The 17,692-nt window shown below is 40.1% G+C and overlaps 1 protein-coding gene across 9 annotated transcripts in view; it reads left to right on the forward strand.

The window, feature by feature from the left end:
• Nucleotides 1-17,692, forward strand: part of LOC109417226 (restin homolog) — a 427,171-nt gene continuing 409,479 nt past the window's right edge. For 7 of the 9 annotated variants that reach the window (XM_062850410.1, XM_062850412.1, XM_062850414.1 and 4 more), the window contains exons 1-2: nucleotides 3-283; nucleotides 8,884-9,336. In XM_062850410.1, the coding sequence (XP_062706394.1) occupies nucleotides 8,973-9,336 (364 nt within the window). In that variant the 5' untranslated portion in view covers nucleotides 3-283; nucleotides 8,884-8,972. Of the gene's footprint in view, nucleotides 284-8,883; nucleotides 9,337-17,692 lie in introns of all 9 variants that reach the window. The other 2 variants (XM_062850413.1, XM_062850416.1) reach the window with 1 other exon arrangement.

Genomic DNA, 17,692 nt, shown 5'->3' on the forward strand with positions numbered 1-17,692 from the left:
TGCCGTTCGTTCGTTCGCTCGCTCGTCGGAATTTTCGTGTCGTGCGTAAAAGTTTGATATTTTGCTCTCGTAGTCCGTAGATGTTGCGGTTCTTTTTATCGTGAAGTGAATCTGGTGTAATTGTGCGTCCGTATAATTCGTGAATTGCTCGGTAAGAAAATCCTGCCGCGCGAAACGGGAAGTCGTCGCGATTCGAAATCCGCGACGACGAGATTCCGCTCGGGGCGCGAGTGAGTGCAAATATTGTGTGCTGGAATTCTGGACGGAATTCCACAGCGAGAAGGTTTGTGACGTGGTGTGGTAGGAAAAGTGCATCTTTAGGCTGCCGGATCAGCCCCCGGGAGAGAATTATGCAACGTAGAATTCAATAAACAGTTATGAATTGATAATTTTAACCTAGAAAAGCAATTAAGCTGATCGCCACCGTCGTTGTCGTCGTCGTCGTCGTTGTGAGTGTTTGTGTCTCTCTCCCACAACCAGCCCCCTGGTCTGGGCAGTGGGCAGTCAGTCGCGAACGAAAGGTAAAAACTTCGCGAGCAGCACCGCACGGCGAGGGATGTGAGTCGATATTCGCCTGGTGGCGCGCTGAGGAATCCACATCGCCAGCGCCTGCCACAGAATCCGTTATTCGATGATGATCATTATTAAGAACTTTCCCATGGTTGTGGGTGGGTTGGGGGGTTTGACGGGGATCGTTCGTCTAAAAATAGCAGCAATGTTTGTAAATAATCGCGTGCAATGCAGTTCAAGGGCGATGAACTACTTTCTGTTCTATCCTAAATCGTCGTCACCAGCATGTGTGAACGGACGACGGTTATTTTTAAATTCGATGTCACAAGGTATTGACAAGCCTCTCTGTGTACATACTTACGAGATTGATGACGACGACGTCATGTACCAAAAATAGTGTTTGGCAATGAGAGTCTAATAGAGTCTAATATACTCTCATTGAGTGTTTGGCACCTTGCGTCCCAGACTGGCGAGCGAGACGTGATTCTTTTTTTTTTAATTCTTTTCGTTCTTTTCATTCGATCTTTTAGCTCGGCATGGTTGAATGATTTATGGCGCCCGTATCGAAGCGTGGTTGGAAGTAAAATCTGTACGCATGCAGAGTCACGCTACTAGGTATGTGATTCATGTAGAAATTTGATTTGATTTTTGGCAGTAAGTGTTATTGAGTTCTATTATATTTGTTCTGATAATCATTTCAGTAACTGATGCAAATCCTAAGCGGAAAAAGTAGGTGGCAAACAATTAATAATAGTGTCAGCAAATTTGCTGGTTGCATGGTACAAAACAACACTCGTCCGCAGAGTGGTGCTTCTCCTGAAGATGATCTGCCAATAATCCAGGAATTTCTTCAGGGATTTCCCCAGAAATTCGATCAGGGGTTCTTTTTCCGAGTGTATTCTCAAATGGTTTTTTTACTGCGATTCCTCTAAGAGTTCCTTCTGAGATTCCATCAGGTGTTTCTTCTGGAATGCATCCGTAGTTTCATTCTTGGATTCCTCCAATAGCTTCTGCTGGATTTTCTCCAGAATCGTCTTTAGAAATTCCCCAAGTCGGGCACTAGAAGAAGTCTGTAACTGCCCCTCTTCGCTTGTGAGTCCCATGTTGTTTTTCAAAGCGCCTACCTTTTGTACTTTATTTTCGTATTGGGCTATGAAATGAGGCGGAAAAGATATCAAATTAATTTTAAATGACCTCGTGAGTGACAAAAATATGATTCGCATTCAGTGATTCAAAATTCAACCATCGCGCAACAATAATGACAATGTTTGCATTTGTTGCGACAATCCACCCAATGCGACATAAGTTTGACCCAACTTGAACAGAATAGGACAAAGATCGTGCAACACGAGTTTAGAGATTTTTAAGCCTTGCATTGTGATTTTCGAGTGGTAACTTCGAGTCGGTAAACACTGCAACGCTACTGAAGATATATCATCAAGAAGTTTCTATTTTGGGTTGGTAATTAATTGATTATTCACGAGTTGAAAAGTACGCAACAAATACAGCTTCCGTTTTGTCTGCAACAAACAATTTCGAGATCATGTCATTATCTGTTACCAGTTGGGATAGTGAGTAATCGCTGCGCCTTCTTTGTTGCTTGTTTTGTGCCTCTTTTGTCTGACAATTCTCTTCACTGTTCGCATTAGAAACGACATGGAACTGATATGCGAAGAGGGGCAGTGTAAGTCGCAGACGAAATAGGACTATCTGTCCGAAGATAAGCAAAGTAGTGGAATTAAAAGGAATTTGCTCGTACTTTCTAGTTTTTTTTTGTAATGTTTCATTTTTTAGAGTTTTTCCTTGCAAAAGTGAAGTAATAGTGAAGTGTTTTTTTTTTTTAAATTTTAACTAGTGTTTCATATGCCCCATGATTTCATACTGGGTATTCTCTAAAGTCTAAGAAGTCATTCTGAAAATCCTCCAGAACATTCTTCTAGAAGCTGCTGCTGGAAATTCTCCAGGAGTTCTGTCTGGAAATCTCCTGGAGATCCTTCTGAGTATGTTTCAGGAGTTGCTTCTGGGAACCCTTTTTTTCCTAGGAATCATCCAGGAGTTCCTCTAAAAGTCTTCCAGAAGTTCCTTTTGAAACCTGGAGTTCATCCTAAAATTTTCCACGAGTGCTTGTCGGGAATCCCCCAGAAGTTTGTTTCAAAAAAAAAATATTAGAAGTTACTTATAGGGATCCCTCAGAAGTTTCTTTTGTGTATCTTACAGTAGCTTCTGTAGAAGTTCCTTGTGGCAAGTTCTGTTTGGGGATTCCTCTAAGAGTTTCTGAAGATATCCCTGGAAGTACAGACTACTCTTGAATGAATCTTTGAAAGAACTTCTGGAGAAATTCCTGGAATATCCAGATACAACTCCCCATGAAATTTACTTGGGCGAATCATCAGTTTAAATTTTCAGTATAGTTAAAAGAAGTCAATAATCAAAACAAATATATCAGTTCCTATTATTTTCTAAAATTCATCCACACATTTGTTGTAGTAAACATAATTCCTCTTGGATTCCGATATGTTCCAAAAGTGTACGCAGAAAATTTACCAGGAATAATCTGCAGAATATCAAAGTTTTTTAAAAGCCTGAAATTCTACCCGCAACTCTTTCCGGAAACTCCGCTATACTTTCCCTTGAAGTTCTCTCTGTTGACATTTTTTTTCCAGATATCATATCATCGATACTACTTTTATTACCGCTTTAAGAATTATGTTATGAGTACCATTAGAATTCCTTCAGGAGCTGCAACAAACGCATACGAAATTGTGTCTAGGGCAATTGTAGAACAGTTAGTACTGGATGTTTTGTTTTCATTGATTTTCGAAACTTTAAACTATCTATTACAAATTTAGCAGCCTAATTTTAAAGTATCATGGCAGCTTATAAAGGGTTTCGGAACGGGTTCCCAAAGGGCTCCAGGAGCTTCCAAGGGGTTTCAGGAATGTTTCAGAGGAGTTTCCAAGCGGTTTAAGACGTTTACTGAGAGGATTTGGGAGTGTCAAGGGGCCTAGAAGGGATTTTTGGGGGCTTCTAAGAGAGTTTCGATCCACATAAAACGCCCCGATTCCCCTCTTAAAACAATCAAAGTAGATTCGGATGGTTTCGAAGGGGTTTAGAAATGGTTTCTAGAGGTTTAAGGATGCATTCTAGGATCTGTATAGAATACAATAGATCCTGGTCGAACCGTTGGTCCTCCTGATTCCCATACGCTCCGATCATCAATCGAAACTTTGTATGGTATATCTAAGATGAATTTTGGTTCCATCCAGTCTTCATTTTGTAATACTATTGGATTTACAGTAACATTCGTCAAGATTTCCAAGTGTCCTGTTAGATCACCTTCTAAGATGTTCTTGTATCTTTTTAACTTCAAGGCACTTTTATTCGCCTCTAGTTGCACAAATTGGTGCAAGGGTAGCAGATGCATTAAGGCATCTAGTGTTGAACCAGGAGTACTTCGAATAGCTCCTGTTATTGACAATGTTGCTAAACGTTGAAGTTTAGCCAGCACTCGTTGAGCTGTTTTGGTTTTGGTTTTAGGCCACCAGACTAGAGAGTAGAGAGGCATAAGAGACATTGGGTCTAACAACTGCCTGGTAGATCCAATGAACTATCCCCGGTTTTAGCCCCCACTTTCCCCCGATCACTCTCCGACAGGCCCAAAGAGCAGCTCTTACCTTGTTTACTACATGCTCCAGATGTTCACTCCAGTTCAGTTTATCTAGTATGATTCCTAAATATTTCACCCTGGAGGAGAATGTCAACTGTACCCCATCCAAGGACGGTGCTTTTATATTGACATTTCTTCTTCTTGTAAAAATTACAAGAGTAATTTTTGAGGGATTTACGTTTAGTCCCTCTCCTTTACACCAGGCAAGATTGTAGTTTAACGCTATTTGCATTCTGTTTGATAGCGTTTCATCATGCTTCCCTCTTACCACTATCACGATATCGTCTGCGCATAGCCAATGGCTTCGAATCCCATTGCCACCAAACTATTAAGCAAGTCATCAACAATTAAAGACCACAGTAATGGTGAAAGTACGCCTCCTTGGGGACAGCTCTTAGACGTACTTACTTTAATGGTTGATTCGCCCAATCTAGAGACAATATGTACATCGATTTCTTAAAGCTGCAGTGATCCAGTCAACGATTGAGCCATGAAAGCCCCGTTTATTCATAGCTGACCTGATTGAAGCATGTGAAGCGTTATCAAACGCACCTTCAATATCAAGAAATGCACAGTACGCAGTATTTGATCACAGTATTTGATGCTTTTATCTATTTTTTGTGTCAACGTGTGAAGGGCTGTTACCGTCGATTTGCCTTTGCAACAGCAATAGCTTACTTACCGATCAGGCTAAGGCCGGGGTGGCCTCTGCTGTACATAGTAGCCGTCTCCATACCACTCGGTCCATGGCTGATTGTCTCCAGTTTCGCACTCTGCGTAGGGTCCGCAGATCGTCCTCCACTTGGTCGACCCACCTAGCTCGCTGCGCTCCACATCTTCTTGTACCGGTCGGATGACTCTCGAGAACCATTTTAGTCGGGTTGCTATCCGACATCCTGATGACGTGACCCGCCCACCGTAGCCTCCCGATTTACGCGGTATGGACGATGGTTGGTTCTCTCAGCAGCTGATGCAGCTCGTGGTTCATTCGCCTTCTCCAAGTCCCGTCTTCCATCTGCACTCCGCCGTAGATGGTACGCAACACCTTCCGTTCGAAAACTCCAAGGGCGCGTTGGTCCTCTGCACGTAGGGTCCATGTTTCGTGCCCATAGAGGACGACCGGTCTAATCAGCGTTTTGTAGATAGTTAACTTCGTGTTACGGCGAACTTTATTCGATCGTAGAGTTCTGCGGAGTCCAAAGTAAGCACGAATTCCTGCCACAATGCGCCTCTGAATTTCTCTGCTGGTGTCGTTGTCGGCGGTCACCAGTGAGCCCAAGTACACGAATTCTTCAACCGCCTCGATTTCATCACCGTCGATATAAATTCGGGGTGGCGGGCGCGGAGATTCCTCCCTGGAGCCCTTTGCCATTATGTACTTTGTCTTCGACACATTAATGACTAATCCGATTCGCCTGGCTTCACTCTTTAGTCGAATGTACGTTTCCGCCTGAGACGATGGCGGAGTAATAATATCAATATCATCAGCGAAACCAAGCAGCTGAACGGACTTCGTGAAAATCGTCCCACTCGTGTTTATTCCCGCTCTCCTTATTACACCCTCTAAAGCAATGTTGAACAGCAAGCACGAAAGACCATCACCTTGCCGTAACCCTCTGCGAGATTCGAAGGGACTCGAGAGTGTCCCTGATACTCTAACTACGCACATCACTCGATCCATCGTCGCCTTGATCAATCGTATCAGTTTATCCGGGAATCCGTATTCGTGCATAATCTGTCATAGCTGTTCTCGATCGATTGTATCATACGCCGATTTGAAATCGATGAACAAGTGATGCGTGGGCACGTTGTATTCGCGGCATTTCTGCAACACCTGGCGGATGGCGAACATCTGGTCCGTTGTAGCGCGTTCACCCATAAATCCAGCCTGATATTGCCCCACGAACTCTCTTGCAATCGGTGATAGACGGCGCCATAAAATTTGAGAGAGTATCTTGTAGGCAGCGCTCAGTAGTGTGATCGCGCGGTAGTTCCCGTAATCCAACTTGTCGCCCTTTTTGTAGATGGGACACACGATACCTTCCATCCATTCCTCCGATAATACTTCCTCCTCCCAAATCTTGGTAATAACCCAGTGTAGTGCTCTCACCAGTGTTTCTCCACCGTATTTTAGAAGCTCGCTTGGTGGTTGATTTGTTCCAGCGGCTTTGTTGTTTTTCAACCGGCCAACCTCCTCCTCAATCTCTTGAAGGTCAGGGGCCGGAAGTCTTCACGCTCGCTCGTGAGAATATTCCCGTGATTATCTCGGCACATGTCGGCTTGTGGCACAAAGCCTCTGCGCGAGCGGTTGAGCTTCTCGTAGAACTTTCGTGTGTCCTTAGCGCGGTACAGCTCTTCCATCGCTTCGCGATCTCGTTCTTCCTGCCGGCGCTTCTTCTTCCGGAAGACTGAGTTCTGCCTGTTCCGTGCCTGTCTGTAACGTGCCTCATTCGCTTTCGTACCAGTCGTTTCTGTGATTTGGAGTCGCGAAGCCTAGTGCTGTAGCCGAGGTACTACCTATGGCGGATCGGATGTCCCTCCAGCCATCTTCAAGTGTAGCTGCGCCAAGCTGCTCTTCCGTTGGTAGGGCCACTGCTAACTGCTGCGCGTAGTCTTGAGCCACTTCTACGTTACGAAGTTGCCCGATGTTGAACCGCGGCGTTCGACTTCGACGCGTGGTGATAACTGTCGAAAGTTTTGAGCGCATGCATACAGCGACTAAGTAGTGATCCGAATCTATATTCGCACTGCGGTATGTGCGGACGTTGGTTATATCCGAGAAGAATTTACCTTCGATTAGAACGTGGTCGATTTGGTTTTCTGTTTGATGGTCGGGTGATCTCCAAGTGGCTTTGTAGATATCTTTGCGGGGGGAGAAGGTGCTTCGGACTACCATACCACGGGAGGCTGCAAAGTTTACGCATCGCTGGCCGTTATCATTCGATGCGGCGTGCAGACTGTTTCGCCCGATTACCGGTCTGTACATTTCCTCCCTTCCTACCTGCGCGTTCATGTCGCCGACAACGATTTTCCCGTCACGCGGCGAGCAACCATCGTATGTTTGCTCTAACTGCGCGTAGAACGCTTCTTTCTCGTCATCGGGTCTCCCTTCGTGTGGGCAGTGGACATTGATGATGCTATAGTTGAAGAAACGGCCCTTAACTCTCAACATGCACATCCTTGCGTTGATCGGCTGCCACCCGATCACACGTTGTCGCATCTTGCCCAACACTATAAATCCTGTTCCCAGTTCATTGGTGGTGCCACAGCTTTGGTAGAAGGTAGCCGCTCGATGCCCGCTTTTCCACACTTTCTGTCCAGTCCAACAAAGTTCCTGCAACGCCACGATGTCGAAGTTGCGGGGATGTAGTTCGTCGTAGATTATCCTGTCACATCCTGCGAAACCTAGTGACTTGCAATTCCATGTTCCAAGTTTGAGTTTCCAATCGTAGTCCTTATTTCGTCGCGTGGGTCTTTGCCGATTGTATCGAGTCGTATTTTCTCCTATGTTATTCGCAATGGGGTTTTTTTACGGGTGGCTTATTGGGCCTACGCCAACACTCCTGTCTCGCCGGAGGGCCATCGTGCCAGTTCTGTTTAACGTCCCAACCAACACTGGGACGACCACGCTGATGGGGCTACCACCTTGGATCTAGCTGGGCGTGGTGCAGCGTTTCTTACTCAGCCGCTGGATGCCAGAACAGACGCTGTTTGAGCCGCACCTCCTTGGTGAACAAACGCTCGAATCGTACCTCCTCAATCTAGCTGAAGTCAGAAGGACAACAGTGCCCAGGCTGCACTACCAGCTAAGCACACAACTCTTAGCTGGCGGTCTTTGTCATCGCTTGACCCGTGGAAGCATGAGGTAGGAACTTGTGAGGACCAGAGCTATATTGGACGGTCTCCTTATCGACTCACCGTTTTGCAGCCCAAAGTCAAATGTTTGTGATGATGTAATGGTACTTTTTTATATTTTTTTCCTCAGTCTCACATAATTCGTGTCCAATGCGTTCACATTTACTTCCAACCACGCTTCGCTCCCGACGTTCATTGAATGGGATCGTTTGTGCTGCACATTCATTCAAGATCAAGTCACTTGATCGGTTTTTCACATACCGTGAAAAGATACACTTTTCTACGGTTGGTTGATCTTGTTCACTTGTTCCTTGTAACAGGACTGGGTTTTGATTTGACGAACGATCTCTTGCATGACTGGGTTTTTGATTTGTACTGTCATTCTACAATGTCTTCTAGTTTAACATAAGGTGATCAGTTTACCGGTTGCTGCCAACAGGTGAGTAGTTTATTGATTCTTTTTTCATGAGACGATCTACACTGTTCATGTGGTGTTCCACGATACGTAGGCGTACTTACCCGAGTACATACTTCTCCTATGTCCTACTGTTTGTAATCCCGGCTGCCGTTTTGAAGTCGGCGCGATCAGCGTCATCGGGTCGGGATCGTCTTATGCGCGGCGCTTACGCAAATCGCTTGTTTCTGTTTTTCACTCGTCGTGAAAACAAAATTTAATGCTGCTGTCGATCACGGGAATTCGCCAAAAGCGGAAAATTGCGTTGTTTTCCCTCAATCGTATGTGTGGCCCGGAGAAAGAAAAATCTTGTTTGTGCATTCGATCGGGTCGATGTCAGTTCTACTAGTCAAGTGTGGGTGCTTTATTTTAATCGAATCAATTGTGCCTACTCCAGTGTAGGCAAAAAGCAGAGCATATCAAATTTGTGTATCAAAAGAAGAAAATCTCCAGTGTGCTAGTGCGTTTTAGTGATCAGAAGAGAAGATGAGTGAATCGAATGGTGCTACGTCGGCTCCTTCGACGAATGGAGCCGAGCCCTCCAGCACCGACAAACCCAGCACAAACGGTTCATCGCCGTCGACAGATCAACCGCCCCCGCCGGTAAAGCCGGCGGCGGCGAGTGGTATTCCTGCCCCTGGCGCCAGCAAGGTCGGAGTCCGCTCGATACCGAAACCGTCCGGTATCAAGCCCCCGACGCTGATGGCGTCGATGTCGCTCAGCTCGTCGACCACTTCGTTGGCCAGCACCAGTTCGGCGGCACCGGTGACGGCCACAGCCAGCCGAATTGGGCGGCCCTGCATGGGACATCACGCACCGAAGGCCGGTCCGCCTCCACAGGAATCGAAAAGTGAGTAACTTTTTATGCAATTTCTCTAAGACCAATTCATTTCGTTTATGAGGCGGGGCAATATGGGTCAGTGCCGTTTTCAACGATGTAACGCTACGCTACTATTCTCATTTTGAACAAGCTTCTCCAATGAAAACAAAATGTGAACAGATCATATTTAAGGACTGTTCAATTTATAAAACGGACAACTTTACAAGGGTATAAAAAGATGACGCGTAGTTCAAATTTAACCACCCTTGATTCGTTGTTCAGTACATCAGCTTTCATTATAGTAATAATTTTTGAATCGAATAAAAATAGTTTTATTTTAAAGAAAATCGGTCAGGTGTTATATAAGGCGATTTTTTCGATTTCTGAAAATTGAAAATATATATAAAATTACTGTTCACATATGGTATATCGTTTTTAACACTAGAAAAGTATGTACCATGCTACAGCAGCATGAGTAATAAACATTCTGGCAAAATTTAAACTCAATTGGAAAATTAAATGTTGAGATATTAAAGTCTCAAGTGAGATTCTATTTTTTGAATAAAATTAAATTGTAAAGCAAAAAGGGCATGTAAATATTAAATAATCAATTTTTTTATGCATGCAGTCGAAAGTAGGAATAATGTGGTTTGAAATGCAGAAAACTGCTTCTTAATAGCATTGCTGGTTTGGTTACTGTGCGCCATTACAGACACAGTAGTATTGATTACTTTCGTTCTTCGATTAGTTTCGTTCTTTGAAGGTTCTTCCAAATAACAATGCAACCAAATGCAAAGTTTGCAAAACAATGATGTTGGAAATAAAAACTTTGCATCCGATTATTTTTAAATAAGGTGTACAATAACATAGGACCAACTTTGTTGAAAATAAATAATAACAAGATTCGCTAGAGTCGAAAATCTGCATCAATAGAGCAAAAAGTATGAATTTTTTTAATATGACCATCTTTATGGATTAAATTTAGGATGAAAAATGCAATTAAAAGTAAATTTCTCTTCTGTATCATTCAGAGAGCAATATTCCCTGGGCTTGGATTATATCTTCCAAGAAGCTTTGATTTTAGGCATGTGGTCGATGTGCTTTGCAGTAATGATTGGAATAGCTGAATGTATAATCAATGGCAAACAATTCTGTAAAAATCAGATCTTCAAGTCATCTGATATAGTTATACTGATCATGATGCTGCATAGTATATCGAACATTTGTCGAAGTCATTTATGTGCCGGGAAAATATAATTCCAAGTTGGTGAGAATATTACAAACTGAGCGAGGGTAATAGGCCCAGTCAGACCCCTGAATGGGCAATGTGGGTTAGTGTATGGGAATGCCATTGAAGGTTTGTAATATTCTCCGAGGCTTTCGAAATCCAACAGGGCGCGTCCCCGGGTTGCGGATAGGGGGAAAAGGGAGATTTTTCGCATTTGTACTGTAATCAGCCAATGTGACATTATCTCCTATGGTGTTGTAGTGCGAATTAATGATCTCATTCTATGGGAATTCGAACCTTGTAATGTATTGTTTATTAGCTTCAATTTTCTAAGCTTGACAAGGTTTTGAAGACAAACATGAGATGAGAGAATTGCCTAATAGGAAAGTCACATCAGCAAAGCTTATACATATGCAAATGCTATCCATGGGGTCATGTCTAGCATTTAATATGTATGGCAATGACTGGTTCTTATCTAGCAGGGGTACTACGCGGACAATTCGATTAAGGGCTTAATTGGGGATAATATATTTTCCAGACCTGAAGGAACATTTTTTTTCGGGTGACTGGTGAGTCGGTGAAGTTGGAAGTTTCCGTTTGTTATAATTGACAAAATAAACAATCGGGCGTTTTTTCTTTCTATGACTTGCTTGGCATTTTGAGGATTATTGTTTTTTTTTTGGTTTTGGAAGGTATGCGATTCACTATTGAGCCTTAAAATTATTTTGCATCTGAATAGCATTGATATTGTCAAGTCTGTACCAACACCCTAATCCCTCACCAAAATACCCTTTTCCTATCCCATGGCGTTTATGTGGTCAGCAAAGACTATTCAGCCATTACCCCTCCTTATCATCGGCTTTGGACTGACTTGCGCTCTCATTGCCCCACCAAATGCTGCAAAATGAAATGAAATGAAATGTATCATTCAGAGAGCAATATTCTACTACTCTGGACAAATTTTTAGCCGAATTCATGATGCTATTGCAACACAGGACTTTAAATGAACATTTTTTAATAATTTCTATGAAAACTAGGTAACTCACTATATCAAGCTGGATACTGTTATTGTTATTGACCAACTATTGAGCTTTACCGTTAGTAGAATAGTATAAGTTTTCAATACATTAAAAACTTCATGAAAATGTGCAAGTTAAGTATGTGGAAAGTTATGTCGAATTTTGAGAAATGGGTTTTTACTGATGTTTTACGGAAACCGCTTCAGTTACACAATTAAGAACATTTTGCTTAATGTTATATTTTCCTACATTTGAGAATAACTATAGAAAGTTATGCAAAAAGCTGATAATGATTTTATTGAAAATTAAAAAAGATATCGCACAAGCAAGTTGTCCGTTTTATAAATTGAACAGTCCTTATTGCAAATTTCACAAGGAATGCTAATGCGAAAATATATTTGAAGTTTACGGTCGTATTTATGAGTTATATTGGAAAATCTGATCATCAATGCGTCAAAACGTTGTAACGTCGCGGTAAGGACTGTATCGGAAATTAACTATAAACGTTCACAATTGTCTAAAAAAATATCTGTTCGAAATACAGTAAAGACCCGATTTTGTCAGCCCCATTTGAGCTTGAGCTTGAGCTTGATTGACCGCCCGCAGTTGCTACTCCAGTATCGCCAGATCAGCTACACTCACACAAGGAACCAATGAGATAGCTGCTTGGGACTAACAGGCATCTTCAGCGTGTGAGCGTTGGTGGTCTTGTATTTTTAGGCGACAATGGCGCCTGCTGCGTCAGGTTGCAGGTCAATGGGGAAGGGGAGGGAAGTGATGATTGCAATCGCTTGCCCACATCAGGCCGTTGAATCCTCTGCGCCTGCACAAGGTCATGCGGATGTTAGTGTGTTGGTGGGAGATGTTTTATTTTTGGCACATGGATCATGCATTGGTGCAAGGATGCCAGGCGTAAAGCGATAGATTGTGTGAAGCTTACTGTGAAGCGGCACAGTCCGCTTGGTTGCATAACTTGTAGGCGTTATATGATAGATTGACACTGTGCTGTGATGAAAGTTGGAAGGAAGGGAAACGGCTTTTTTTCAATCCGTTTCTGGTTCTAGCGATCGCTACGAACATACGAATATACATGAGATGTATATGTATGAGAAAGAGAGAGTGAGAGAGAAAGTAGATAGAAAGATACAAAGTAGGAGGAAAGGGACGAGCTAGGGATTGAACCCAGGACCTTCTGCATATGGATCAGAAGCGGTAGCCACTAGACCTCTAGAGCTCGTCAGTAAGGACCCGATTTTGTCAGCCCCATTTTGCGACAAACTTTTTGCTCTCATTATCTTACAGTCACATTTTAAGCAATTCATTAATATTTATCATCAAACTACAGCTGAGATGCAGAACATAGAAAAATAAAAAGTTTGGAAAACTGTTTAAATTTTTGAAGAGAGCAAAAAATGTGCTCCGAAAAGGGGCTGACAAAATCGGGTCACTTATGTAAACATAACTTTATTTTTGGAGATACTATATAAATCTTTTAAAAGAAAAATGGCAGTTCTGATTTTTAAAAAATAATCATTCAACTTGGACTTTTATCTAAGAGATTGCAAATATGTTTTTAAAATTTTGGACACCTATTAAAAAATTAGAATTGCGAAAACTGTGCGAAAATATTTAATTTTTTCTCTTATTTTTGCGCAAGTATATTCTTTTCCAGAATGCTCATGATATAGGAAAATTATTTTTATGAAGAAAAATTCCCTCCGCAGTTTAGCGCAATTCTTAAAAATGAAAAAAGGCCATTTTTCGAAGAACTCTTTTTTATGCGTCTTCAAAGAACGATTACGCAAATAAAAAATACATAAAATTGAAAATTTGCATTTTTTTCAATTGGGTATGTATTTAAATTTATTGAAGAGGTAGTTTTACCAAAGAATGAAATTTTATAACCTCTGTAGATATTTAAAGCAGAACGTCAAAGTTCGACCAAAAAGTGGGTGTTTTTTTGGGATAGACCATAATCTAAATGTTGGAGGTTTTTCTATCGAAAATAATAATTTTAAAAGTCGGTATTGAGTGATATGTTATGTGTACATAACTGCTAGTAATAATCATTATTTTCCAGATTTTTCCCCGTACAAATTTTTTTGCTACAAATTATTGAAACGTTGAAAAAAAAATGCAGTTTGTACAGATTGTTATTTTGTGCGGTATACTCATAGAACCATATTTTCAATAATATTAAACATTTTCCAAATTTTTTCAAGCTGTTCAAAACTTAACTATATTGTGAAGAATTCATAGAAGAACCGACATAAAAAGACCAACCGTGCTTCGATATAGAGCATTTTGAACATTTATAGTTAATTTCCGATACAGTCCTTAGAATGTGTCGAATACAGAAAAAATATATAAATTTCCGTTTTCTTTGAGAAAATTTGAATTACTGAAAAGGCCATACTAAATTACGCATCTTGCCCCATATTTTTTTCTCGGCGCAAAATCGGTCACTTTCTAAAACTACTTAACACTTAAACTACCAAGGGTCCAAAAAAAGTCGGAAGTCCAACTTTGACAAGGCATTTCTCGGCCGTTTTACAACCGATTTTTTTTTGCGATGGAACCGGACAGGTTTCAAGAACAGCGTCCATTTTAAAGTTTTTAAAATAGATGCGTCTACCCAAAGTTATTAAGCAAAAGGCACTTCCTAGTTTTTTTGAGAGCGCATTTTTTTCACACTTTGATCAATAAAATAAAATTTAAAGCGACGACATATGGTTTTTTCGACCCTAAATCATGCGTACAGCCGGAGTGAACATGTTTATGCAAAATAAGTGATGTTTCAGTACACTGATATTTTAAATTACTGAAAAACTGCTAAAATACCCTATTATTCACATAAATTAAGCAATAAATCAAAATTCAAAGCGATGAATATATTTTTTTTGGTCTTAAATTGTTCGTAGGATTGTACTGGACATTTTTGATGAACAATGAAAATGTTCTCATTACACTCTTATTTTGTTTTACCCGAAAAAAAGTTGTCAATAAAACTAAACTTAAAACGATAACTTGTAGTTTTTTAGCCTTGAATTGTTCTTAGCAGTTTGGGGACATACTTGAAGAATAATAGTGATGTTTTCATTACACTCACATTTTGATTGACTCAAAAACCATCGAAAGTACCACACTTCTCACACAAAGTGGTTAACAAATAAAAATGGCTTACAATGCATTTTTATTTTTTTGCCTTGAAATTATCCGTGAAAGAGTACAGGACATATTTGAAGAACAAAAGTCAGGTTTTTTGACACTCTTAATTTATTTTACTCAAAAAGTTACAAAAATACCATAATTTTCATACAAAATAGTCAATAAACCAAATTTTAAAGCCATAACACGTAGTTTATTAGTCTTGAATTTCCAATAGAATGTACTGGACATGATTTTGATAAAATTTTGAAGTTTATATTACACCAGTATGTATTTTGTTTTATTAAAAAATTCCACATTTTTGCACAAAAAAGCCAATAAGCCAAATTTTAAAGCAATGACATGTAGTTTTTATCTTTGAATTTATCGCAGTAGTTTGGTGGATTTATTTGAACAATACTATGTAGTGATAATTTTTCGAAATTATTCGTAATAAAATAATAGACTTATTTGATAAACAGTAGTGATCTTTAAATTACACTCGTATTTTATTTCACTAAAAAATACAGAAATACTATATTTATACAAATTAGTAAATAAATCAAAGCTTAAGGCGATTACATATGGTTTTTGCCTTTGATTATTCGCAGGAGTGCATTAGACGTATTTTTAGGTTGAGTTGGAATAAGGGTGAAAGTAATATGATCTATTTCTCTTCATCGACTCTCTCTTCTTCAAATTAGATTGACAAGATGCAAATAAGGTTGCACTTTTTTTATTTTTTCCCGATTTTTTTCTTTCTTACAACCCGTAATATTTCCATCTCTCTCACATTTCCATACTTGAAAACTATGAAAAGTAGTAGTGTACATTCAGTTTGGCCGGAAAATCCAAATACAAAGCGATGGCATATAGTTTTTTTGATTGATTATAGTTTGTAGAAGAAAGCTAACATGTCAGAGCAAAAAAAAACACTAATTACACTCAGAAATTGCTTCAGAAACTTTTCTATATACATTTGTTCTTAAGAAATTTCCCATAGGGTTCATTTAGTTTTTGAACATCCTTCAGAGATTTCTTCAAAATATTTTGTCGTGGGTTCTTTTCGAAAATCTTCCAAAAATCTTCCAGAGATTCCTTCAGGGTTTTTTTTTTCAAAACATAAGGCATTCCTTCAGAATTTTATTTCTAGTGGTTATAGTTCTAGGAGAATTGTTTTAGAAAACTTTTGATGAGTTGCTACATAAATGTTTTCGTGAATTATTCAAGAATTTCCGTTAAGTTTTCATCAGAAATTCATCTAGCGATTGCTCCATAAATTTCTCCAAGGATTCCATTAGAAAGCCTTCTATAGATTTTCTAAGTAAATGCACCATAGAATCATTTAGATTTTAAAATATCGTTAAATGTTTTTTTTTTTTCAGAAATCCCTTATTTTTTTCCTGGAGAATTGTCAATTTATTTTCTCCAGTTCTCTCAAGTTTCCATAAAAAGTGTTTTTCATTTATATTTTCCCATAAATAGTTCCTTCCGTGATATTTTCGGTGTTTTTAGAGATTTCTAAGAGTTATTTCTGGAATTTTTGCCAAAGAATTTTCCAACATTTCTCCTGAATTTCTTCGCTGATTTTGGTCCGGAGTTTCTCCCGGGGTTTTTCTTAGAGATTTTCAGAGTTTATCCTCTGAATTTTCTAAATATTTCCTACCACAGCTTTTTTCCGGGATATCCCAGTTCTTCTCAGGATTTCTTCCGAAGTTCCTCTTGAGATTACTCCAACAGGCCATTGCAGAATTTATCGCAGAAATCACGTGGATTCCTTCCGAGAAATCTCCAGGAATTTACTACAATGAATTTTGCAGGTTATCTCAGGCAGGAGGTTTTCCTAGAAATACTACTAGAAAAGTACAGTACTGAACTTTTTTTTAGTTTTTTTCATTGTGTATTTTAACTATTGCTAATTCTACACTTAGTACTGAACAGAATTAAGTACGCGTTGACCGATTTACATACAAAATGCTTAAGTTTGAAAGCTCTGTATCTTAGCTTCTAGAGCACTTCAAAAGAACTCTCGTTCTCATGAAATATCCCGGATGAAACTCCTGTAGAAATCCGGGGAGACACTCTAGAAAATAGAAATAATTGAAATTTCTTAAAACTTCGGGAGAAATCCCTGGAGCAATTCCTGCAGAAAACTCATGAAAAACTCCTTTGAAATCCGGAAGAAGCCTTAGTAGAAATCCCAGCAAGAATTTCTGGAAAAACTCTAGAAATCCCGGAAAAATATCATGGAGAAGTCCCAAGAGGAATACCAGGAGTAATCGCGGAAAATCTTCAAGAGAAATTCCTAGAGAACCTCTAGGAGAAATTCTACAACAACATCTGTAGTATATTCTAGGAGAAAGAAGAAATAGTTTCACGAAAATTTCTTTGGGCAAAACGCAGGAGGAAAAATCCAACGAGAGACTCTCAGAGCAAGCAACGGGAAAACTTCTGCAAGAAAATCTGTGGGATCTCTATAAAACTCCAGGAGACAATATTTGGAATTCAGAAATCCTGCATTAACTTCAAGGAATTATTCCGGAAAGAACTGTTCGAATCTTGATGAAAAAAATGTCGATAGGAATGCGAAAGAATCTCCAAGAGAAATTTGAGAAGGAATCCCAAGAAACAGGAGTGAAAAAATACTAAAAAAATTATTTGTGAGATATTCTGGAAGGCATTTCTAAAGAAGTTTCAGAAAGAAAACCCGACGGAATTTCTGGAAAAATGCTTGTAGATGAATTTCTAGATGGAATTCAACTTCCCATCCATGTCTACAAGGAATTTGCAGGAATTTGGAATTTGTATTTTTTGGTGGTTGCTACTGCATTGCATGTTCAGGAGACGCAAAGAATATTGGAACTCGTATAATTTGGTGAGTTTGTTTCTCATATCCTCTTGGACCTTCCATTAACACCCGTGACCCCTAGGCCTGAGAGAAGGTACGTCAATCTTGACATATAGTCAGTGATTAGCCCCAAATATCTGTGCT

The sequence above is a fragment of the Aedes albopictus genome, chromosome 2 (genome assembly GCF_035046485.1).
Source record: "Aedes albopictus strain Foshan chromosome 2, AalbF5, whole genome shotgun sequence".
NCBI classification, from domain to species: domain Eukaryota; kingdom Metazoa; phylum Arthropoda; class Insecta; order Diptera; family Culicidae; genus Aedes; species Aedes albopictus.